This window comes from Neltuma alba, unplaced genomic scaffold, assembly GCF_004799145.2.
Source record: "Neltuma alba isolate B1F8T4 unplaced genomic scaffold, ASM479914v2 tig00013589_pilon, whole genome shotgun sequence".
In the NCBI taxonomy this organism is placed as follows: domain Eukaryota; kingdom Viridiplantae; phylum Streptophyta; class Magnoliopsida; order Fabales; family Fabaceae; genus Neltuma; species Neltuma alba.
In genome coordinates this window covers 170,995-196,838 of record NW_021637786.1, presented here as the reverse complement: position 1 = coordinate 196,838, position 25,844 = coordinate 170,995, and the positions used below count along the sequence as shown (strand labels likewise).

The 25,844-nt window shown below is 36.2% G+C and overlaps 2 protein-coding genes across 3 annotated transcripts; one reads left to right on the top strand and one right to left on the bottom strand.

Moving 5' to 3' along the window:
- Window positions 1-142: 142 nt before the first annotated feature.
- Window positions 143-10,225, bottom strand: LOC114738399 (uncharacterized aarF domain-containing protein kinase At5g05200, chloroplastic). Of its 2 annotated transcripts, XM_028926448.1 has the most exons (10): window positions 5,313-5,631; window positions 4,728-4,870; window positions 4,133-4,246; window positions 3,671-3,859; window positions 3,430-3,585; window positions 2,855-3,120; window positions 2,643-2,740; window positions 1,580-1,758; window positions 957-1,073; window positions 143-565 (listed from the first exon to the last, which is right to left on the bottom strand). In XM_028926448.1, the coding sequence occupies exons 1-10, from the start codon at window positions 5,479-5,481 to the stop codon at window positions 386-388; spliced, it is 1,611 nt and encodes a 536-aa protein (XP_028782281.1). In that variant the 5' UTR covers window positions 5,482-5,631; the 3' UTR covers window positions 143-385. The 2 variants fall into 2 exon arrangements, with proteins under 2 accessions (XP_028782281.1, XP_028782282.1); XM_028926449.1 differs by lacking the exons at window positions 4,728-4,870; window positions 5,313-5,631 and adding an exon at window positions 10,221-10,225.
- Window positions 8,371-25,270, top strand: LOC114738398 (E3 ubiquitin-protein ligase SHPRH). The gene is given in 21 exon segments (XM_028926447.1): window positions 8,371-8,470; window positions 9,001-9,827; window positions 9,977-10,183; window positions 10,327-10,388; window positions 11,657-12,113; window positions 13,014-13,214; window positions 13,606-13,708; window positions 13,710-13,862; window positions 13,946-14,186; window positions 14,288-14,457; window positions 14,541-15,116; window positions 16,108-16,274; window positions 17,694-17,910; window positions 17,995-18,195; window positions 19,011-19,127; window positions 19,343-19,585; window positions 20,505-20,706; window positions 20,960-21,171; window positions 22,491-22,642; window positions 23,216-23,468; window positions 24,396-25,270. Coding segments are annotated over 20 exon segments (5,004 nt in total). The 5' UTR covers window positions 8,371-8,470; window positions 9,001-9,009; the 3' UTR covers window positions 24,648-25,270.
- The last annotated feature ends 574 nt before the right edge of the window (window positions 25,271-25,844 follow it).

The window sequence follows — 25,844 nt, the reverse complement described above, 5'->3', positions numbered from 1 at the left end:
ATGCAAGTCTCCTTTCATCCGCATTTTGTAGAAAACATACACACTATACCAAGACATCTATAATAAGATTCGTTGATTTTGTTGGGTATAATCATACGAAGAGGAAATCTCAACACAAATTGTAGGTACTTGCTAAGAAAAATATTTTTAATATCACTTTTTCCTTTCTTTAATTATAACTTTTGCAGGGGCAGAGTTCAACTTGTAATCCCAGTTGGTATCATCCAACGAGTAAGAGTCAAGCTAGCGTTGATTTTCCAGATCTCTCAAATATTCCAATCAAGCGGTGAACTGCCACCAAAACATTTTGCTTCTATACAATAGTAACAATACGGTTTAAGCTTTCAGCCTGATCTTGGGTACATTCAGGTTCTCCTATAATAATTCATTCGGAACCATCTCTATATTTGCTTCTTCTATTGGAGGCAATTCTAATCCTCTCATCCTGAAGCATATTCAAATTGGGAGCCAATAACCGGGTATACCGATCAAAATACAAGAGCTGCTTCAGGAGAAGTGCAAATTCCCGGGGGAACTTTAGTCCATATGATTCACTCACCTGAACCTGCGGACCAGGAAGAAAACAAGAGTAGTATCAGACATAATCAAACTGCCAGTTGCCTATGCAATGTTGCACATTGGATACGATTCACTGCATATATGGGTACTAGATAATGATCATATTTATGGACAATTTGTTTTCAACTAAGGAATGATGGAATGTTGTTCATCCTCCATTAATCTGGGACTTCTCATGTTTCCTGACAATCCAAAAGTCGCATAGGAATCCATCAAATCAGCGGGGAAGTGTGAGAAATTGTATTCCGCTCCATTGTAATTCTAGAGCTCAGCTAGGGGCAGATATTCTACCACGTGCCTATTGACTAACTGTCAGTGCCTTCTGGACCTATTGATACCAACTTACAAGTTGATGTGGTTCAAATTAAATAGCATACCACATCAAGGAAGAGAGCATTCATCTGCCTCTCATCGAGTACAATATTAGCAGAGACAGCGGTTGCGGTTGTACTTTGTCCGCTTCTAGTTGCCACGACTATTTCAGTGTCCAACTCCTGCAGATAATTAATGTAAGAAATAACAATTAAACGAGGTGTGGCCTAAAGTTATCTGCATGCTTCTCATAATCAAACGTCTAAATGATGAGAAATGATGCCCAAAAGAGAAGGAAGACGACCTTTCTGGACGCCATTTTTTGTCTACGAATAACAATAATGCAAAGAATACTAGCCATAGTAACCCAACTTTGTGAGCCCTAATTTATCATAACCAAACATTAAATTTATCTCTTTGCACATGAATGCTTGCACACGTTTATACATATCTCTGACTTCATAGCACAACTAATAGACGAGCACTCTCTGCAGAAAGAATTACATTTTGTTATTTCCCCACTAGTTTCCCGTTAATTCCTAACAAATAGAAAAATCACGGTCATCACATTAACATAAGCATAATCAGGTACCAGCATGCATTTGCCAGGTAGGCTGAGTACTTTTACATTCATACCAGCCTATGGAACAAACATCATTCATTAGTATAAGTGAGTTACAGTGCTTGCCTTAATTGTTGAGAATACTTTGCCCAAATCCTGGGCAAAGGCTCTAGCATTAATATCTTGCTTTGTAGCACCCATTTCAATCAAGGCAGCGGCCATTGAGTCATAATCTTCAATGGCAATGGATCCCAAGAATACCTCCATAGCAGCCCATGTTTTGGGAGATATACGCCCAACAATTCCTGCAAGTTGAAACAAAAGTTTATCTCGTTTATTTCAGGGAATTGTGTGGAAGCAATAATCAAAATACTTTTTTTTTTTCCCTTTTTAAAGAAGCGGCACTTTTGAAACCGTCAAACACTCTTATAACCAGTTTTCTTAATAGTTACTATCAAAGAGAACATTTAAACAGTGGTAAGGGCAACGACTGATGGGAGCTTCTATCTAAAAATATTTGCAGGTACTAAATACAACCAAGTGTTTATTTTCCATACAATGAAATACAATTTGGGTTACAGAGTGGCATCTCTTGCATGGGAACCCAAAAGCCTTTATCTCTATACTGCTTTAGAAGATTAATGATAATTTCTTCCACTTGATATTCACCTGACAGATTCAAAGAATTTGGGGAAAATGACAAAAAAAGAAGTTGGAAATTACAAAATGCCAAATAAGGAATGTCAACAAAAACTTATTGTCATTTGCAAATTTAAGTGTTGTCAACACTAAATAAAGTGTTATCAAACCAATGATAGTCAGAGATAAAATGCTCACGAATATCTTCGAATAATGCTCTTCCGAAGTGAAGCCCATATGTTTCAAGGATTGAACTTCAGAAGTTAAACCATTGGGCCATTTCAATAATCACAGCCATAATACTTCATTATGACTTAAGTTAGCATAACTGCAACTTGGGAAGCTACTAATAAATTAATAGTGATGAAACAATACGAATTAAAGAAGACGTGTAGAAACTTGAAGCACTTAAATTTCACACAGAATGTATGGACCACATTGACACATTCATTAAATTAACAGATGGCCAGTGAACTCTCCTATAAGGCTATTAGACAGAGCTGAAGTATAACCGTCCACATAAATAACCCAAAGAAGAGATAATGCATACCGAAGTCAAGAAACCCAATACGGCCATCACGAAGAAGCCATAGATTGCCTGCGTGTACATCTGCATGGAAGGATTCACATGCAAGCAAACTTCCAAACCTAATAAAACAGCATTTACCAAGAGATGCAATTTTGTATCAGGAGAGAATAAGTAAATTTTGAGATGAATAAAATGAAGGAAATTATATATATTTGCTGCAAATAGAGCTATACCAAACATTAAGAGCAGTTATAAGCGAGGCTTCTGGATTCGAAACAAGAGAACTTATGGAGTCTAGGTCAGTCAGTGGAACTCCATAAAGTCTCTGCATGGTTAAAACTCGCCGAGTACTGCAGTATCGATATACTTTTGGAGCTGTTGCCTGGCCAGTGAGTGCCATGGCTTCCAAATATCTTCTGAAAGCTTCGATATTTTCAGCCTCCTTGTAAAAGTCAACCTCTTCAAGCATAGACTCCCGTATGTCTTTGACAATACCAACCTAACGAAAGGATGATTACATTACAAGGGAGTTCTAGCCCCTAGTATTGGCATAGATGAAAGTAACAGTGACTAATAAAGGAAGGCAGAGAGTATAACTTCTAAGTCTCCTTCCATTAAAAGAAAGACAGTGGGGTCAGAGAAATCAACAGGAACAACAAACAGGCAACATATTAAAGATCTGAGAATTTACTTCGGTGTTGTCTGAGAGAATACTTCAAATTATAAAAATAAATATACACAGTAGAGAGAATATGCACATATAAAGCAACAGCAGAAAATCCGAGACAGCTGCCCGCATTGTTTATACCAGTGATGTCCGGCTTAGTTCAGGATTCAAGAACTCCAATATTCGAGCAACTACATAAACAAAATTAAGATCTGCCACTAATATGTCCTCTATTCCAGGTTTTAAGACCTTTATAACCACATCCTCCTGGGAGCCCTTTAGCCTTGCAGCATGAACCTAGTTGTTATTATCAAAAATTATATTAGCAGCAACAGAAGTATGAAAATATCTAGGAGGACAAAGATGGATACATGTTATGCACCTGTGCTATAGAGGCAGAAGCAAGGGGAGTTGGGTCAACATAATCGTAAACACTATCTACTGGTCTTCCCAGTTCCTCACGCAGTATTGATTGGATCTTCTCAAAAGGAACCGGAGGAGTTCTGTCAAAGCAACTCTGGAATTCTTGTACATACTCAGGAGGAAACAGCGTGGGTGCCGATGCGATGAACTACAAAATGGAAGCCAAAAATAGCCCCTAGTATAAAAGCTCATAGCATGAAGGCCAGCATAAAAGTGAAAGAATTTCTAAATAGGAAATTGAGAAAAAATACATATCAAGTCATTATAAAAGCCTTTTTGCAACATTCTTTACCCCCATAATAATTATATATTACACTTTTCAGACCTTAGAAAAGCATGCATAATCATTGTGATCAAATGGACATAAACAAGCACAACCCAAGCAGAAACCCGCAAGGAGGGGGAGGTTATTGATCCATACCTGACCCAATTTGATGTAGGTTGCCCCCATGCGTTCGAACAATCTCCTTAAATAGAATGGAGAAAGTAAACCAAGTTGCAGTTCGGTTGGTAACCCAGCAGATGAATTTGTTGACTACAAATGATGCCAGAAAATTAGCAGTTCAGTCTACATTTTTATATTTTAAAAATAAAAACATTAGGAGACAGATAAAAGTATGGTTACTGTGAAAATGGAAACAGCAGAAGATGCAGACTTTTTTGGGCCCACAAATATCTTTCCAATAGTTTTTGGTTCAACAAAACATCCTCCTTCATTAGAATGGTACAACAATATGTATAAAATCCATTACAAGCATAAGCCAGACTCATTACTCCTACAGTGCATTACCAATAAAAAAAGCAGCTTAAATGATAAAACATCAGATTTTTGCATTTGACTTCTATAAACATATTATTAATGGACGGCTTGAAGAAATAAAATCCATTATCAGGATGACAAATGATGCATGGTAAAAAGTTCCCAAAAAAAAAAAATTGCTACTAAATTTTTAGGGAAAAAATAGAATAACGAATATGTTGCAGGATATGCCAACAAAACAAACATATGGGGCTACCTTTGATACATCGGCCAACCACTCTTGACCGACCCCAATGAATGCTTGAACACCTTGAGCCATCCTAACCACACCACGAGGACCCGTATTGATAGATGTCTGGACAATGTCTTCCACCAGTTTCGGCAGGTTTTCAACACTCTCTGAGGCAAAGACACAATTTAGAGGCGCCAACTCAGGCCATACAACAGAAAAATACTACGCACGGAAAAATAAAACAAGAAGGTAACGAAGCCGCAACAATGGCATGACTAGATTTCCAGTTATTTGGATATGTTCCGCATTAAGTTCTTTAGTGTCTAACCCAACAACACAGTGCAGCTTGATGATCTGGTTAGGTCCAGAATTTTCAGCAGTATCAATTATACTGGAATTGGTTAAAACTATGCTGCTAAAATCTGCATAATTCAAATCAAAAGTGTCATCCCCCTGCGCCCGGGGGCGGGGGGAGCTTAGTTTTGAAAGCGAATCCAGCCGAGACATAGGGAAATCTCAGTAATCTGAAGCCCAATTTGGAGAATTTTTGGTATCCAAATAGAAGAATTCTCAAGGTAACCCACACCCAGAATCCAAATAGAAGACAACCTTGTAAACGACGAGACGAGAAAAGATCCTGAGCTTGTGCATAGCGAGAGTATAGAGTGAGCCCCTTTGACTTTGAGGGAACGTTAAGCTTCCTGGAGGTTGAGGATGATAAGGGATGATGATGCAACAATAACGGAAAACGGCCCACTCTCAACCCCGAAGCCGCCATTGATATCCTGTTTGCGGTCTCTCTCGGCTAGCGAATTGAATCACTGCTTTGCGGGGGAGGACTGATGAGCGATAAACGAATCACTAATTTATGGCACCTTGACGGGCAAGGAAAAGGAATTATGCCAGTAAAATTGCTCACTTGCCTCGTAATTCCCCGGCTCAAGGATGCAGTCAAACTCTCGCAGAGGCCCCGCGAACACGCGGTTACAAATTGCTCCAATTTTAACGCAATTTTACTTTTATTTTTCAGATATAATTTTGTCTTTAATTTTTTTAGTGACGTAATTTTGACTCTGATTTTTGTGTGTGTAATTTTATCTTTCAAAATCAAAATTACACCCAAACATCATAGATAAAATTGTAAAAAAAAAATGGGGACAAAATTATACTCAAAAAATAAAATTAAGGATAATACCACTAAAAGATTAGAAATAAAATTGTACCTAAGAAATAAAATTAAGATGAAAATTGCACCTTCATGCCCTACTTTTTTTCTTTTTAACTTTTTATGTTTTTTTTGGACCAGTTTTTTAACTTTTTATGTTGACACTTTAGATTGATTTTAATTTTAATTTTCATGTTGACAATGTACTACTTCTGGCTTTTGGGTATTTGGGGTTTAAATTTTATACTTTATATTCCATTTATATCTTATTAATTATTATTTTTTGTCAATACTATATTGATATTCTAATTCAAGTCTTACAATTGAAAACACTGCATAAATATAAACTAGTTTTTTAGCTGAAAAATATAAACTATTAGACGTCAATTTTTTTAAAAAAGAATTACCAAGAAGTTTTAGAGAAAAAAATTAATTAACAAGTGATTAGCTGAATTTACTGTCATTTTTTAGTCTGAAACTTATCATAATTTACTCTTTACTTATTGATGGATTTTAAAATAATTAAATCTATTTTTTGGACTAATTGTAATTGTAGTTTACCTTTTTTAAAAAGGTCAATAAATTAAATACGAGGAAGAAGCCTAACTGCCCCGAGGAAAGAGACATGAGAAAGATATCGAGCGCGGGGGCGGGAAGCGTGGAATGGAAAAAACCACGTGGCACAACAGCCTGTGGCCATTTGCACATTGGATATTTTGGAATGGTGACCACAGGGAGAAAAACGCAGGCACGCTCGCTTACTCACGAAGAGAACCGCTCGTTTTAAAACAATAAAACTAATGAAAATACTGCCTCTGCACCTATTTATAAAATTTTATTTATATACTCCTCCGGTCCTTATTATAAGACCCAATTTGACTTTTTATTTGGTCCTAATTATAAGACCCAATCCATTTTCTCTCTTATATTTATGCATTTTTTTCCAAGATAATCCTTCTAATAATGATATTTTTAGCCAATATACTTAATTAGCAAGGATATTTTAAGAATAACAACACTTATTTATTATAAATAACCAACTTAACTTACTTCCTTAATCTCCTCAAATAAGTCAATTGGGTCTTATAATTAGGACCGGAGGAGTATTATAAACGAAATCTATGATTAAGATTATAGATAGTATATAATTATTGTTATGGGTGTTCAAGACCAGCCCGTCCTGGTCCCAATCTTATTGGGACGGGACGGGACACAGGACGGGATCGTCCCATCCTGGTTCTTTTTTTTTTTAATTTTTTATCTTATTTATATAATATCATTTTTTTTATATTTTTTTAAGCTTTGAGATTATTGTATGGAACTATTGATATATTTATTTAGAGTTTTTATATTTGTTAATGATTTGAGATTATTAATGATTAGAATTTTTAGCAAGTTTTTATTGTGTTAAAAGCTTTTGTTTAGAGTTTTTAATGACTATTATATGCAATATTTTGAGCTTTTGTTTAAGAGTGTCCAAACAAATAAAAAAGAAAATAAAAAGATATTTTTATAAGATTTAAGTTCAAAAAAATATAATTAAAAAAATCAGATTTTTTAAAAAAATTAAAAAAATTTAAAAAAATATTTTCGGGACGTCCCGGTCTAGTCCCGGATCCGTCCCGTCCCTACCGGGACTGGGACAACCCCAGGACGGGCCGGGACATGAGACAGAAAATTTGTCCCGTTACTGTTCATCGGGACGGAACTGGGACGGGCCTGTCCTGGTCCCGATCCGTCCCGTGAACAGCCCTAATTATTGTTATCATTAATATAAAATTTTAAGTGTTATCATTAATATAAAATTTTAAGTTTCAAAATTTCAAAATTTCAAGTTAATTCATGGAATTCTGTTGTCATTGAGAAAAAATCCCGGGATGATTAAAGGCATGCAGCATATTTGATTTTGATTTCGGTTTTCTGTTCTGTGCATTATAAATTCGATGATCCCAAGTCGAAAACAAATTGCCGCACCTCTCCCATGATAATTATTTTTATTTCTTGATGAATAAAATTAATTTTAAGCTCTCTCTCTCTCTTTTTGCTAAAACATAAATATCATCCTATTGGATGTAATCCTATTTGAGACACTGTGGGGCATTAGAAATGAACACTTCTTTCAGCAGAAAGTTGAACCTTGATTCGCTACTTACGAGAAAATAGTTCCTTCCGTTAGACCTAATCCTATTGGTTTTTAAGCTCTCTTTTGATGAGGCCTAACTTAGCCCGATTATTCCGGTACTGGGCTGACCCATTGTGTTAATTGGACCAGACTGGGGGTTTAGAGTGAAACCCGATCCGGACCCAACTATGCGCCCCACTATTTGATATTTTGCAGTATATATTTATTTTTAACCACTGTGTTAATTGGATCTGAAGCCTAATCCGGACCCAACTATGCGCCCCACTATTTGACATTTTGCAGTTTTTTTTTTGTTATTTTACCCACACGAAAAAAAGAATCTACCCAACTCATCTAGTCATCTGTGTATTTCGGCAACGTTCTGTAAGGTGTTTGTGATTTTCCCAAACTCGCGCGAGACTAGAGCTCCAGCTACGCGCTCCGTTCCTGTGTTTCTGTTCAGTCAGTTTTGCACCTTCAGGTTTACAATTGAAAATTTTTCTCCTCTTAATGCATAAGATTCACGAACGAAATACTCGTGTGTTTTGGTTTCTGAATTTTTGTGAAGAGCTTTCAATCCAAGGCGGGAAATTTTCGTACTTTGTTTGAGCTCATCATTCGGGGAATCACCCCTCCTGTTTTCGGAGGATTTGAACCCAAGAGGAGGTGAATGCCAGTTGTTCTGCTGCTAGCCGACTATTACGTCTTATCTTCACTCGACGCTTTCGGTCCTTTCTTGTGACTCATATCAGTTAAACTCAGTCAAGTCTGTCGATTTTTATTCATTGACCAACTGAATTTATTTAGTGCTTCTGCGTTCAACCCCTTACCGTTTTAATTTATGTTTGATTATATAGCTCTAGTTGTTGTCGTTTGCTGTTCTCTCTCTCGTTCCGCGCTAATGGCCTTTGAGACTTGAAGTTTAAATGGTCAAATTTAAGTTCTTGTGGTTCATTCTGATTCACGCACAGAAAACATAGTTAAGTTGATTTTGCTTTCTTCTACCGGTCGTGACAAGTATGGGTAGACGAAAACAAAGTAGACCCCATCGATCTGGAGGGGTTATACTAGAAACACAGTCAACTGCTGGAACAGAACTGGATAAACAGAAAATCCTGGAAACAGGAGGACAAGCAAAGGAGGATTTTGGTGAAGTTCAAAATCCTTACTCTGTGGAAGTTGATAGGTCTAGTTGGTTATCAAACGAACACCTTGATATTTCTGAAGTTGTTCTAACTGATTTGAAGCTGGCAGAAGGCTTTTCTGGTCTTGAACTTTCCGAGGACTTTTATCAGGATTTCCAGTATTCCTTAAGATTTCAGGTGTTTAATGCCAATCATATTCTTGGTCGAATTAAACTGGGCCATTGGCCTATAGTGGCTTGTTCTGATATTCGTCTAGAGTTTGTAAGAAGAGTTATGGATCATATAGAAACATGTACAGTGCTGTTATCCGGGGTTTTTGATGGTCCCGATGAAGGTGTCTCTGGTCTTATTCACTTGGCAAGTTTGAAATTTATTACCTTGAGGCCAGTTCTTGGGATTAGGTTTTCTGAAGACATGCTCTCCCTTAGATTAAGGGTTGAGGTGCTAAAGAGTGCCTTTGATGCATGTGAGTCACTTCTAGATGGTTCCAGACAATTATGGAAGAAGAGTATGATGAATGTAATGTCTTGGCTACGTCCTGAAATTATGACATCAGAGCTTAGATATGGGGTTGGTAGCTATATGAAGGCGGAAGTGGATCCACAGACAGAGATCAGGGATGATAGTCGCTGCACCTGGAGACATGTGAGGTTTGATCCTGCAGGTTTCTATGAAGCCATTAGGCCTTCAAAGTAAGCCTAGCATCCTCTTTTGCTTTCATCTCTAATTTGATGCCTACAAACTAATAATAATGATAATTATGATGATGAATCAATGTACTTCAAATTTTCATGTTTCAATCGAACACATGAAAATTTTTGTTTGGATATTGTTTGAACAGATCAGAACCAATGCTTCGAGAAGACATACCAGACCTACTTCCTGAATTGAGACCATATCAAAGTCGTGCAGCTTTTTGGATGGTAGAAAGAGAGAAAAAAAGAGCTGGAGGTCAGGCGGAAAGAGAGAGAAGTCACTTTTATTCTCCTTTGTGTGTGCCTGTGGATTTTATTGACACGAGTTCTAAAATGTTCTTTAATCCATTCAGGTATGATTTCTTGTCTAGGTTTCAGAATAAATGTGACCCTATGTATCACATAATTCAAATCCTTGTGATCTGTGTGTGTCTGCCTGCACACCTTTATCATTTTTTCATCCCTGCATGCTAATTTGATTTATGCATGGCTTCAGTGGAAGTATTTCATTGTCCTCAGAGACTCATGCACCTTGTGTGGCTGGAGGCATTCTTGCAGGTAATTCCCAGGCCATGCTGTATTTGTTAGTTATTTGCTCTAGTAATCTGTCAGTTTTCATAACACTTAACTATAAAAGGTGTTTGAGATATATGTAGTAATGAATCAGATTTCTCTGCGGTAGTTCTCCATTTCCATTGGAAATTTCAATGTTTCAAGTGCTTTCAATTGAATTTATTGCATGATAAATAAAATCTGGAACTCGGAGTCTGCAATATCAACAATAAGCTACTGATGTTATCCTGCTGCCTGTGGTTTTAAAATCCTGTCAATTGTTCTATGCTTTCATATATTCGGACACATTGACGTGCAAGTTGTGGTAAAATGATAACCAAGCATATTGTGTAGAATTATATGTTCTCTGCAGCAATGCTGCTCCATATCCACTAAATACTTCAATGATTAGACTGTTTTCAAATTTCAATTAAATTTATTTCGGACAAATTACATCTGGAACCTAGAGGCTACTATATCAACATTAACACGCTGATGTTATTCTGCTGCCTGGATCTTATATCCTGTCGTTTTTATCTTTTGCTAAAGCTTGACTCTGATCTTAATGAGGAGACTTATTACCTGGGGTCTTCTATATATCTAGCTCCTTCCGTTTTAGATGATTAAGAAATGAGAATATCATTCTCTGATTTTTCAGTTTTACGTATTCAAACATATTGGCATGTAAGTTTTGGTGAAATAATAGTCAAATATTTTTCAAGAACCAATTCAACCTAAGAAGCTTAATGTGGTAGGTGCAGATCCACAGGTGTTTTTTAATTATAGTTTGACATGCCTTTTCTTGTAAAAACCTCTTAAGCTAGAAGGGCAGACAAAGCACATGACAGTATTGTGTTTGATCAATTCATGAGAACTCATTTAATTATAAGTTTGGACTCTCGATATCTTAGTCAAGAAGACTGGCCTTTTCTTAAGATAAAATTCACATAGAAAATTTAGTTGTGTTTTATTGTGTTTGAATCCTGTTTTCTGGTGATAGATGGTGGCTTGCCTGAATGAGTAGGTGGAGAAACACTGGAGCTCCAGGATTATGCTTACTTTTTATGATTTTTAATTTTGTATTAAATTTTTGCATTTGATTGTGCAACTGCAGTGCCTATTTATGTTTACTGAATTTAATACTAATGTCAAAGTGAATTTTCTATGCCAACCTCATTGATAACCTTTCTGGGGCATTTTGGAATTTTCACTGTTGTGTGATACAAATTTTCAACTTTTCAGGCTATTGAAACTCTTCTCTTTTTATGCAACAGATGAGATGGGTTTGGGAAAAACTGTTGAACTTCTTGCTTGCATCTTTACTCATCGGAGATCAACATCTGAAAATGACATTCTTATTGACTCAGAGTTGCAAGTTAATGAGGATCGTGAGGTCAATTTTAAAAGACTTAAAAGAGACCGTGTGGAATGTTCATGTGGAGCTGTGAGTGAAAGTCTCAAATATAAAGGCCTATGGGTTCAATGTGACATTTGTGATGCGTGGCAGCATGCAGATTGTGTTGGTTATTCTCCTGAAGGAAAATCACTGAAATCAAAACAGGGATCTGGAAGCAAGAAATTTAGAAGCACCATAGCTGTGAGGGATGGAGAATATGTATGCCAAATATGCTCTGAACTAATACAAGCTACCGAATCTCCTATTGCTTCTGGTTCCACTCTTATTGTTTGTCCAGCTCCTATTTTGCCCCAGTGGCATGATGAGATTATCCGGTAAATTTTTTTCCTAATTGCTAATTATGAATCTTGGAGTTGACTTATTCAATTGTTCATTTTTAATCAGTATGTATGACCTGAAAGAAAGAAAGGAGGTTATGCTAATTTCAATCTATGTTGCATGTAAACAGGAGCATTAGAGACTAAACACTTATCTGAAGTGCAAAATAAACTGCATGTAACAGCAAAGAATTAAAAAATCCAAAAAATATACTTTTTATGAGAGGCAATTATCAGCCGGAGAAAGCTTAAAACCATGTTTCAGATTCCAACAAGTTGTGTCTGTTGTTGAACTGTATAAGACTATAAGTATTTAAATTTCCTTGTAGCACTTTTCACTTATAAAGAATGGAAGTAAAATAAATTGTGTATGCGACCCCTATTATGATGCTGAATCTCTTGGTGGAGTCTAAGGCCCTATTCGGTTACCTTAATGGAAATGGAATGGGATTTTATTGCATGAAATTCAAGATATGCTATCTCTATTATACATGGTGTCCCAAGACCTTCACTTGGAGAAAAATAGCAACCATGAGGACAGGCCGTTGCAATATGAGTTAGACTTAGATGAATGTGTTCTCTCTACAAATATATCATGACTTATTCATGTTTTCTCTATAAATATATCATGACTTGTTCAATTAACCTGTTAAAATGTTTGAGTAAATCTTAATTTCCACCTCAAGTCTAATTGGGTATAAAGGTACATGCTTGTAGCCATGTAGGGTTTGTGATTTGGTTAATGGGCAAGAAGGATAGAACATGTCGCAAATTATGAGTTCAGATTCAGTTTTTGGGGAAAAATTATCAGTTTTTGTGATTTGTGAATTTTGATTATTCAATAATTTCTTTTCATGATGAAATTTTACTTTTATTAACTATCAGCTACCTTTTCAGTCATACACGTCCAGGCTCCTTGAGAACTTGTATTTATGAAGGCGCGCGAGACACATCTTTCACCAATACATCGATGGTGAATATCAGTGAACTTGCCTCTGCGGACATTGTATTAACAACATATGATGTGCTTAAAGAGGATTTGTCTCATGATTATGATAGGCATGAAGGTGATAGGCACTTCTTGAGATTTCAAAAAAGGTTTGCTGTGAGTTCTGTCATATTTCTCCCTTTTCTATTTTATGTACTTTCTGATTCTTCTCAGTTATTATTCTTCCTCTCTTTCTTTAATATCTTTTTTGTCTTGTCTGTTTCTTTTTGTGAGTATCTTTTTTTCTGCTAGGCGTTGTGTTTATGTTCTGCTTTCTTTCTGGCTACCAATTCATTTATGTTTCTTTTATTAATTAGTAAACGGACTAAGAGCCATACCCTAATACACTCTCAGTTTAAGAGATATGCCATTTAGAGAGAACAGGAGGATTTATGATATTTAGTTGTTATTGTTTTGGCTGATTACATCTGTTGGCATCAGAAGGAAAGACCTCTTTTTTCAATATATGCATATTTATAATTATTGCAATATATTATTTAGGTACCCAGTTGTCCCAACTCTTCTTACCAGAATATACTGGTGGAGAATTTGCCTTGATGAGGCTCAAATGGTGGAGAGTAATGCTGCAGCTGCCACTGAAATGGTCACTGCGGCTCAATGCAAAGTATCGTTGGTGCATTACAGGAACCCCCATTCAGCGAAAACTTGACGACTTGCATGGATTATTACGATTCCTTAAAGCTAGTCCTTTTGATATTTACCGTTGGTGGGCTGATGTTATTCGGGATCCTTATGAGGTATGGTATTTATATGTAATTCAATTTTTTTATTTACTAATTGTGAATTGAATTCCGCTGCTTAATACTTTATACTATTTCAGAAGGGAGATGTTGGAGCTATGGAATTTACGCATAAAATCTTCAAACATATCATGTGGCGCTCTTCAAAAGACCATGTTGCAAATGAGTTGCAGCTTCCTTCTCAGGAGGAGTGCCTTACTTGGCTCACTCTCTCACCAGTAGAAGAGCACTTTTACCAAAGGCAACATGAAACCTGTGTTAACTATGCTCATGAAATTATTGAGAGTTTGAGAAATGACATTCGCAATAGAAGTGTCCCAGGTTCAAATGCTATGTTGTGTGACAATTCTTATACAAGATATTTGAAAATAATTTGAATCTGTGGGCATAATTAATCTTGAAATATTTCATGCTGCTTCCAGGTTCTTCTTCTTCTGAAGATTTTTCTGATTCTTTCATCACTCACTCAGAGGCTGGGAAGCTATTGAATGCACTGCTGAAGCTTCGCCAGGCTTGTTGTCACCCCCAGGTTGGAAGCTCTGGGCTGCGTACTCTGCAACAGTCACCCATGACCATGGAGGAAATACTGATGGTCTGTTACTTAATTGAGGTCTTTGACAAGAGAGTATGCTCTTTACTGTGATCCTTTCAATTGACATGTATTTAATTGTGTAGGTCCTTATAAGTAAGACTAAGATAGAAGGTGAGGAAGCTCTCAGGAGATCATGTGTTGCTTTAAATGGACTTGCTGCTATAAGCATAATGCAGAAGGATTTTTCTCAAGCAGCATTGCTGTACATTGAAGCACTGACTTTGGCCGAAGAGCATTCCGAAGACTTCCGCCTAGATCCTTTGCTAAATATTCACATTCATCATAACCTGGCTGAAATACTCCCACAAACTACAAACATTTCCCTTAAACTCCCCTGCAAAGGAAGGCAGTTCTCTAAAACTTCGCAACTTAACTCAAAAAAGCATACTCTTGAAAAGGTTGATTATTGTTTTGTTAAGAAGAAGAAAGGGAATGACTCTGATGATACGTATTTCAAAATGGCATCTGGAGAACCATTGAATATGACATCTAGTTTTTCAGAAAATGACTGGAGTGGGCATCAGGAATTTGATGGTGCACCTATCAGTTCTTTACAGTTCTTGATAGCAGAATGTGAAGATTTGAAACATAAATACTTATCTGTGTTCAGTTCAAAGCTATCTACTGTCCAACAGGAGTTTCAAAAAGTGCATTTGCAGGTATATTTATGAACTTTTTTTAATTCATATATTCATATTTATTTACTTAAATCACTTTAGGACAGTACTCGTTTTTGTTATAACTGAACTTCTGGTGAGTCCTGTCTGTAGTAATGTAATTTTAAATCCTTGTGGAAGGCTAAAGTTCTGCTAAGAGATCTTTCCAGGAGCTCATATACCCAAAATTGCATACAATTAAACTAACTCAGACACTTGCTGTGGCAGAAGTTTAAATCTCTGCAACAATTCATCTCACCGTCTGACTAGAATTGATGAGTAGGGTATGTGTGTATATATCTTCCATCTCCAGGTAAATATCTAGCGGTTAAAAATTACTAATGCATAGTTGAACCTTGAATGCAAACTTGGACCCTTTTCCTGGAAAAATTAAAGATTGAATGACCTGTTTTCAAGTTGAGAATTATTACATAAAATATGTTCTCCTTAAAAAATTGCCAGAAGAATATAAGGTGTCAAACAACTGTTGATATTTTTCAAAGCCCATGGAGTGTTATTCGGATGGTGTGTTGATTTAAATAAATAAATCATTAAATACACTGTATGTGTCTAAAGCAGTGTGAGTTTCAAAGTTCTTGGAGCCAAAAGAGTAAATTTCACAACTATCTATGGGGTCTATGTATATTGTTCATCCCTGCATCTGGATGACTTCTTGGTACCACAGAACCCGATACATCCACATGGCTTTGAAGTAACACCGCCACATTTTATTTCAAGACCTCATATACCCTGGTTGCTTCTGATCATTCCTTGGGAGGCTGAATATTTCACATTTATGTTCATTTTCAATGAACTAAAAGGGAATGAATTAGATCTGCCACTTATATTGCTTCACTTTTGGTGCTGAGTGAATTTATATGATTGACTTCATGTTATAGTAAATGAAACTGTGCGATCTTTGGTTATTTTACTTTTATTATGCTTAGCAGATATTTCAATGCCCCTCTTATATGACATTTGAACTTTTTGGTAGGTTTGCAATGCATATAGTGAGAGTACAAACGCGCCTACAATTTGGTGGTTAGAGGCTCTTCATCATTCTGAACAGAACAAGGATTTTTCCGATGAGTTGCTTAGGAAGATTGAAGAAGCAATTGCAGGAACTTTAAACAATTCAAAGCGCCAAAGAGTTGCTACACGGTCAGTGATGCCTCAACTTTGCAGAAGTAGTAATTGCTGCTATTTTAAAATAATGTGTATTTTTCCTGTTTTTAAATTGTGTTTTATGAAATATCTGAAATCGATGTAAATGTTCTTGACCATTGAAAACACAGAAAAAACTAACAGCATATTTGGATCTATCTCTGATCGTACAAGTGCAAATATAATATATAGAGGGATTGGGGAACACAACCCGTCCTAGTTCAAACCAATGTTCCCTGTTCAAAACCAATCACGCACCTTCACTTTTCTTATTTAACTAGATTTTTCCCCTTGTGCAATGCCCATGACATATAAGAACTTGAGGAAATATGACATATTTGAAAGGAAAAAAATTGGGGGAAAAAAAAGAGAATCAAAATAGTGAGGAGATGAAGCGTTAAAGGTTGTAGAATAATATGTATATAGTTCCTGTGCTGTATAAAAAGTGAGAGAGAGGGGGAGAGAGAGATCAGCGGGGAAAAAGGTAAAAGAAAAAATACAAAGGTACAACACTGAAAGAAAGCCAACTTAGTACCACCCTAAGCCAAATATAATTCCTAGTAATCTATTGAAAATATGTACATGGATCGCTAAACAAAAAAGAAAAGAAAAGAAAAAGCTATGTGGGGCTATTGGCCTTGGAGGCAATCCCTGTGTTACTATTTTAGTCAACACGCATGATGGAACCTATAGCAGTGTGGCTAATTCCTCTTGGGCCTAGCCATAAGGCTGGCCTTCCCTCAAGGTGTTCCAACCATACACTGACAGCCCACAACTGAGACGTAGTGGTCACAAGCCAGTGGTGGGCACAAGTCTCTTTTCCCTAGCTACTGGAGCCTATGGCACCAAGACCAATAAATCCTTTGGACTGCCTTTATTGCTAAACCACAATTTCAGTTGTGACATCCTCATTCATCCTGTACTCCTGTACTAATCTTCTTGCATGATCCGCCAAAGAGAAACTCTTTCTTTTACGTCCGTTTCTCCGAATGTAATTTCTTTCTGCCCCTCCCTCTACAGCTTTATTCAAAGGCAGTTGAATTCTGGTTTTGGGGAAATAGTATTTGCTTTCCCTTCTCATGCGTTGTCCTAAAATAAAATGCCTTTCTTTTATCTAAAAATATCACGTCCTCCAATCTGCCAAATGATTCTCAACCATTTTAGTCTTCGGATTAGGCTGATTGATGTGCATTGAGTAGAGGTTGTAGGATGTGCTACGCTGAGTCTAGGAAGGTAAGTTGTTGTAATCTTGGAGTGCCATCTGTAATAGAGTTTAACTTTACTATAAACCACTACAATGGCGTTTTGAAGTGATCTTTTGCAAAATGAGATATGAAATTTTTTTAAGATTTTGATGAATAACGATCTTGTAAAATTAACTATATATGCTGTGACTGAGTATCACTTTTGGTTCAGTTTCCGGAGCATACACTCTCTGAAGTATCAAGTCCAGACAGGTTTGGATCATTTAGAAGCTTCTAGGAAGGTGCTGCTTGATCGAATCTTAGAAATTGATCAGACTATGGACAGACCAAAAAACGAGGACATTGAACGTGTGGGTAAATGTCGAAATTGCCAACCTGCTTCTGATGGCCCGCCATGCATTTTGTGTGAACTTGATGAATTGTTTCAGGTCTACTATTGAGATTGTCTGTTAATTTTATTCCTCCATGGCTAAGACCTGCAACATACCCTTACGGTTGATTTTAATATTCAGGATTATGAAGCAAGGCTATTTGTTCTAAAGGATGAACGTGGAGGAATAATTTCATCTGCTGAGGAGGCAGTGGATTTGCAGAAGAAAAATTCTGCACTGAATCGTTTCCTTTCAAACCTATCACAGTCTAATCGCATTTCAAATGCATCTGATATTGGCCATCAAGAATCGAAGAAAAGAAATGTTGGAGAAAGAGTTGTGGTTAGCTGCTTTTAATAGATTTAACTTGCACATTCCTCAATTTAATGGATTTGGCTAGCTTTTGGCTTTCATAAAAACAGTGCTTATCACCCCCTCTCTTATTCTTGGTCAGTTGATCTGGGGCAGATGTGGATTGCTTATACATCTACCCTTTTCTTTATTGATTTACTAAACAGAGTCCTGAATTGTACAGCAACAAGATAAATGATGACCAGAAAATAGAAAAGTTCAGCATTATGGACGTTGATGAAGGCCTTTGATCCATTGTTAATAATAGTTATTACTTAGGATTTGCAGTGATAAGCCCTTTCAGTCGATAATTAATACACTGGATTTTCACTGAAATTAAAAAAAAGAAAATGACTGCTTTTGATGCTATAATTGAGGCGCATTTTTAATTCTAGATTCCCTGTGATTGTTGTCCACTATATATTAAGTGATATAGTAAAACTTTTGTTTTCTAATTCCTGATTTGTTGTGTTGGCCAGACATGGATATATATTCTGCATTATACTTCGCATCTCCAGTGCATGATGCGAGCTATTTCATTTGACTTTTTTAATATCCAACAACTCCTTACCATGTAAAGTTTTGAAGTCTTCCAGAGAGAAAAGTATGCAATTAAAACTCACATTGCCCCTATTCGTTTTCATTTTATATTTAGGTCCAATGTGAAGACGCGCACTCTGTCAAATTAGAGCTGCCTTAGACCATACACGATTATATGATTTCTCATTTTTTAGAATCGGGTTGGTATTTCAAATATTTTTTGCACCTCTTTTCTGACATTTCATATTGAATTGTTGGGATATTAGGTTTCAAGGTCAGCATCTCAATTGGAAGTAATTCTTGGTGTGTTGAAGAACTATTGCAAAGCTCGGTTGGGAAAAGATAGTATTTCAGCAGCCACCAAACATTTACATATTTTTGAGGTATAGTAAGAGCATCTGCTGCACATATTTATTGCTGAATTCCCTCACCAAATTCTGCTAGGATTATTTCTATGAAAGTTAGTCTCTTTGCCTCTTACCAACCAACAACAAAAAATAAAAAGAAGAGAGAGAGGTGTGTCAGAAGTATGATGGCACTTGGTTGATTTTATTTATGCTGGAATCTTGAATTCACTGGAATCTGATCTTGCTTCAAGGGAATGCGAAAGGAGTTTGGCCATGCGAGGACTTTGGCTTTAGCCCAAGCTCAATATCTGCGTGCCCATGATGAAATTAAGATGGCAATTTCCCGGTTGCACCTGAAGGCAAATGAAAATGATAAGTCTCTTGATGCTCTAGGTGAAAATGAATTATGTGCAGCAAGTTCAAACTTTTCCCATGATAAGTTTATGTCCTTGGCCTCATTGTCACAAATAAAAGGAAAACTTCGCTACCTAAAGGTATGGACAAATATCTTTACTATTTCTCCTGCATAAAATTTATATTTATTTATTAGGTGCTACATTTTTCAGTAATTAGAATTTATTCTGGTTGAACAATTAATGGTAACTGTTGATGCCTAGCACATATTATTTGATTTTAATGGATATCTTCTTTGACTAAATATTTTAATTACTTGATCTTATGAATGGACAGATGGAGGTCGTTCATAGCAACTGTTATTTCCTATTTAAGTAATCAGTTTTTTTCATCTTTTTTTCCCTATTAGTAGAGGCTATCTTTTTTCCTTGAAAAGAGAACTGGGCCTTAAGTATTTAGGATTGCTCTTGCAAACATATATCATATTGGCTAGTTTTGCATAATAATTCATGCAGCTCAGTCTTCATTTCAATTTCTGATTTTATTCTGGACTTAATTGTATCAAAGTTTAACTTAATTTTGTTTTTTATTTTTAAGCTAGATGGGAAGGCTGTACTGTTTTAGCTTGGTTACCTTTCTTTCCTTTGTGTTTTATAGATTCCTTTATCAGTTCGCCTTTAATCATTTTTGTTGACTTTGGTTAATGATCAGCCTATGTTCCGACCAAGTTAATTGATTATTTTAGCTTGTTTTTAATTGTAATTCATTGCCTTCTGGAAGTTCTGATTCTGTGCCACTTTCATTTCCTGTTTTGGTGATTGTCTTGCTGATTTTTGTTTCCTAGTTTGGCTGGGATCTTAGTAGAGCTGTTACTACCAATCCTATGGAAAGTGGCCTGTATTCCTAATAAAAAAAGGAGATTTCTCTAACGTTTCGGATTTTTCTCCTTCATTTGCTCAGCCACCAATAAAATTAAGGGGTCATCATTTGCTGATCCACATAGAATGTATGATTTTTTCCCCTTGTGAAATTTGATCTGTTTTGAATATTTTTTTTCAGGGTTTGGTACAATTGAAACAACAGCCATCAGAACATCCAGAAAGTTCTTCATTTACTCCGGAGGCAACTGCAATGTCAAGTTTTACAGAAGAGATATTTATACCCGCATCTAAAGCTGATGAGGATTCATGCCCAGTTTGCCAAGAGAAGCTGGGCAGCCAGAAAATGGTTTTTCAGTGTGGGCATCTTACATGTTGTAAATGTAATTACTTAGCAACCAAACTTTATAATATTATCTGTTTACTTCTGTGTTGAAATTCCGTGGTCATCATGTTCGCATATCATAGAAAACCTCTCTTGTCCATTGTTGTTAATGAACTTTTTGCAAGCGCAGATATGTAGAAGTATCGTTTGTTTCACAAGTTTTACCAAAATAATGCACAGTACTCATATTTTTTTGCCTCTAAAATACATCATATGTATTTCAAATTTAACTGTTCTTCTATCTTCTGCAGGTTTATTTGCTATGACAGAGCAAAGGCTTCAAGATAGTAAGTTTCATAAATGGGTGATGTGCCCAACATGTCGACAGCACACAGATTTTGGAAACATTGCATATGCTGTTGATAGACAGCATGAATCCTTCAAAACTTCTGTGCTGCAGAATGTTGACAGCAGTGAGAAATGTGAATCATCCATCAGTGTTAAAGGTTCCTACGGAACTAAGGTATTTTTATTTAACAATTAATCTAATTGTTTTCCTCCAGAGATTTTCAGAGATTTCAATGCTCATGGAAGAGTGAATGTGTACAATTTTAAAGGGATGAAACAACTGTCAGAATTCGAGTCCCACAAAAATAGCTACAGTTCAAGCCAAAGCCATTGTATTGTAAACTGAAAATATAAGGAAAAAAATAAATACAAATAAAAGATTAATGTAACTCAAAGCACTAACAGCCATACAGGGCTGAACAGAATTGCTAATTTTAACGTGCTAACAAGAAAAAATTAAGCATAATGCCATTCTACTTATAAAGGTGGTGTAAGATTGCCTCACTGAATTAATTGACATTTGCGTGTCCAATATAATAAAAAATTAAGACATATGCTAACCAACACCCTCAGATATATGCATGCATGTTTTCAACATGCACTCGATTCTGCTTCAGGCATCTACTTGCAGCATCTTCCTTTTGCGCTTGCATATTTATAACTCTACATGTGTGTCAGGTGTCTCATTAACTTGCTATTTGCTGGCACAAGTTTCTATTCACTCAATAAACTAATGATTTCGTAATAGTGAGGAAATTAATTATAATTCAAAAAAATCATAATCCCATTTCAGTAATTTCTTTGAGCTTAATAAAAAGAAGAAACATTGTCGTCAAAAAATAATGAAAAGAAGTTCTATTTTTTCTTTTCTAGATTCTTTCATTAAGAGACAATTAGTTCACTGTGTAAAGAGCAAATGAACATTTGAAATTTCAGGACTTTTCTTCTACGTATTCATATGCCTATCCTTTCAATTTTAATTTTATGTCAATAAAAAGTTTAAATTTAGATCTAGATAGTGTATTGTAGCCTACTATGCTTACAGAGGACTTGATCAACGTAATGAATTTCTGTTCCTTCCTAAAGAGGCGGATGGTGGAGTGGATATTACACTTCTTTCTTATGGATATTAGTGAAATACAGTCCAATTGTCACTTGAAATTCAATATTCTTCTCAGAAAAGTAGACTTCTAATCTTTTTTTATGATTTAATTTTATTCAGTATTTCTTGTAGGATGAGTCCGATTCAATCTAGTAAGATGAGGCTTCTTCTTGTTGTATTTCTTATAGGATGAGTAACAAAGTTCATATCATATCCTGCACTTTGTCATCCATGTAATTTTCGTATTCAAATAGGACATTTTTTGGCCTATTTTTTTCATTTAATGTGTGTTCGCTCACCTTGCCCCGGAAAGCACTTGCTCACCTTTAATTTATATTGGTTTTATCTAACTTTTTTTTTCCCTACTCTTTCTTGGTTTGGGTGTTTTAAAGATTGAAGCAATCGCAAAAAGAATCTTGTGGATCAAGTCTACAGACCCTAAAGCGAAAGTCCTTGTATTTTCTAGTTGGAATGATGTTCTTGATGTGTTGGAACATGCTTTTGCTGCCAATAGTATCACCTACATTCGGATGAAAGGAGGCAGGTTAGATACGCTATCTGATAGTTTATATATCTGAATATGTGTATGTATGCAGGATTAGGAGAAGAAAAATAATTTACAGAATAGAGAAGGACGAAATTATTTTATGTGATGAATCAATAATAAAGCGTTAATACTAGATTTACCATGTCAAAAATTGCTGAGTCACTGAAATTCAGTTTTATTAGGAAAAGAAGCCCCGAGGGTGAAGGGACAAGAGATACTGTATTATTAACTGGTATTTTTATTTTGATAAATGAAAAAAAGAAAACGTAACGTCCTCTTTCAGATGATATTGTAAATTGTTAGGTACGTTTTCTAAAACATTAAGCTTATGCTGCATTCAGCAATTGTTTTTGAAATTTAATAAAATTCATACTCCAAATATGGAAACTTGTCTTTGGATCATTCTCTTGCTCGCATACTATTCCATAAATTTGCCTGAGGAATATTTTTTTATGGAGCCATGTGCGTGTACCTTTCTATGGATGATTAATCACCTACATTTAGGTTGAGCAATTAGCCTTTCTAGTTCCTTATGCTCATGCTATTCTGGTTTTGAATTTGTATGTTCAGAAAATCACACGTTGCCATCAGTCAGTTTAGAGGACAACAGAATGACAAGAGAGGAACATCCCAGGAATCGACATCAAAATTTATTCAGGTTTTATTAATTTTGATTCAACATGGAGCGAACGGGCTCAATCTTCTGGAAGCTCAACATGTGGTCCTTGTAGAGCCATTACTCAATCCTGCTGCTGAAGCACAAGCTATCAGTCGTGTGCACCGAATAGGACAGAAAAATAAGACTCTCATACATCGTTTCATTGTAAGTGGTTGTGAAGCGTTTTTAGCAAAGCAACATTATATGTGGAGGACATGTTCTATGCTTTTTCTCTCTTTTCTTCGCCCCCTCTTTCTTTCTCTTCTCTTCTCTTCTCTTATCGTGTGAGTTAGGGCACAGCCATTCCATCATACATCTACCATTGGAGCATTCTTAAATGAGTGTTTGTCATGACCTGAAAAATGGTTTCTGGAAAGGTCTTGCTTCTTTAAGAGCATCAAATTTTCTACCCGGTTGTCAAGCAAATCTCAGTTCTCGAAATATTCATCCTAATGTCCATCAGCAGTTATTAGTTGAGAAGTCGGAAACGAGACCACGGTTTCTATACCTGTATGATTTTCTTTGTTCAGAAATTTTGAAGTCAATTCCCCAGGTCCATCTTATTCTAAAGTATCAGCTTTCAAAAATGAAAACAGATAAGCAGGGGTCAGTTGTTATCGAATTAACTAATTCTCCGTCCTTAATATCAGCCATCAACATCTGTAGAGGACTGAACATTGTCAGGGTAAGAAGTTTTAAGCGTGTAGTTTTCCGATGTGTAAAATTACGCCCTTGCCTCCCTGCCTCCCTTGTCTCTCAGCGAAATTGCTCCAACACTTTATTTACGAAATGATAATGGTGTGCCCCAAGTGCTGTTTTTGTGTGGGAATGCTCAGGAATTATTCTGCAGTTCCATTAATCAAAGTGGGTAATCGCCTCAAGCAATTGCCTCTGCATGACAGTTCAAAATAAAATCCGTTTCGTCATCTTAAAATGCATTTGTAAATGAAACTTGTTAAACTAGCTCTGCATCGATGTCAAAACTATGGACTTTAATTGACTGTGTTTGCACTTTTCTTGCTTCTGGATCCAAGTTTCTGGAAATGAACTGGTGCATGAGGAATTGTTCTAACCATATCTTGCGCGTTTCAGGTGAAAGACACAGTTGAAGAGAGCATATATAAGCTGAACAGAAGCAGGGCTAGCCATTCGGTCATCAGTGGTAACAAAAAAAATCAAGACCAGCCTATGTTGACCCTGAAAGATGTTGAAACCTTGTTAGCGACAGCTCCATTAACGAAACCAGGAAGTGATGAAAACCCCTCTGCAAGTCTAAGGCACTTGCCACCTTCAATGGCCGCTGCTATTGCTGCTGAGAGGAGATTCAATGAACAAAGGGCATGATTCACTTTCATTCCAGACATGGAATTGCTGCGGTGCACAGAAGTTCCATTTCCTGGCGACATCCAGAGGCCGAAGTAGCTGCAAAGCACAAAAGAGGTTTTTTTTTTTTTTTTTGGCCCCCTTTTTGCTCTTTTTAATTGGCGGGCGGGGGTTGTTTTAGGTAGATCTTTCGGATCCCTTCAATTGAGAGTTGAGACTCTTTCAATTGAGTCTTAATTGAGGGATATTAACAATTAGATTGTGATCTAACGGTGCTAAGAGAAAAGTTATGAATTTATTTTATTAAAAAATAAACAAAGGTTTATTTCTTAACACCGTTAAATCATAATTTGATTAGTCAATGTTCTTCAGTTGAGGCTCAATCAAAGGAGTTTCATAGAAGGGATTCAAGTTCTAGATTTATTTGTAGGTTGTAGATTAGGTGGAACCAAAATTAGCTTCTTTATTCAGAAATTTATTTTTGGTTTACCGAAAAAATAAATTTTTGAAGGTGTAAAGCACAAAGGGGGGATTTTGTGGGTTTATCTGTAGATTGATGTAACCAAAATAAGTTATTTATACAGAAATTAGTCTATGCTGTACATATAAGTGGATTTATATTTTCAATTTCTTACTTTAGCTGATACCAGTGTAATAAATATCGATCATCGATCTCTCTGAAATCTGTATTCATGCTGAGGTAAATGCTGTGCTAACTTAAAAAGTTTAATGAAATGGGATAGCATAATTTTTTATAAACTTCATATTTTATTTATTTTAATATAAAATGGCCCAAAAAAACTTAACACCCTCCAACTTTTTTTTTTTCCTTCTTCTCAAGATTTCAATTTGGAGCGATGCAGATTGTAGACACTAGACAACGAAGCCCTCAAAGATTGTACGAAGGACATCTGGTCCCTCGTACTCATGACAGATCGTCAAACGGGCTTCTGTACATGGACTCTGCCTGACTACCTGTTGTTCTATCACTTGATTTCGTTAGAAAGTGCCACGTAGGCCTCTGACCCACATCTCGCAAAAACATCTCCCAGAAATCCCTTGCTAAACCCAGAGCACTGCTTCCATTTTCCAGCATCCTCTATCTTTAATGAAGAGGTTGCGCAAATCACCCAAAAAGGGACGAATAGCAAAAGACTCGGTTAAATGCTCTTTTTGTCTATTTAGGTCAACTTTTTATGATACAAAGATAGGTTATTG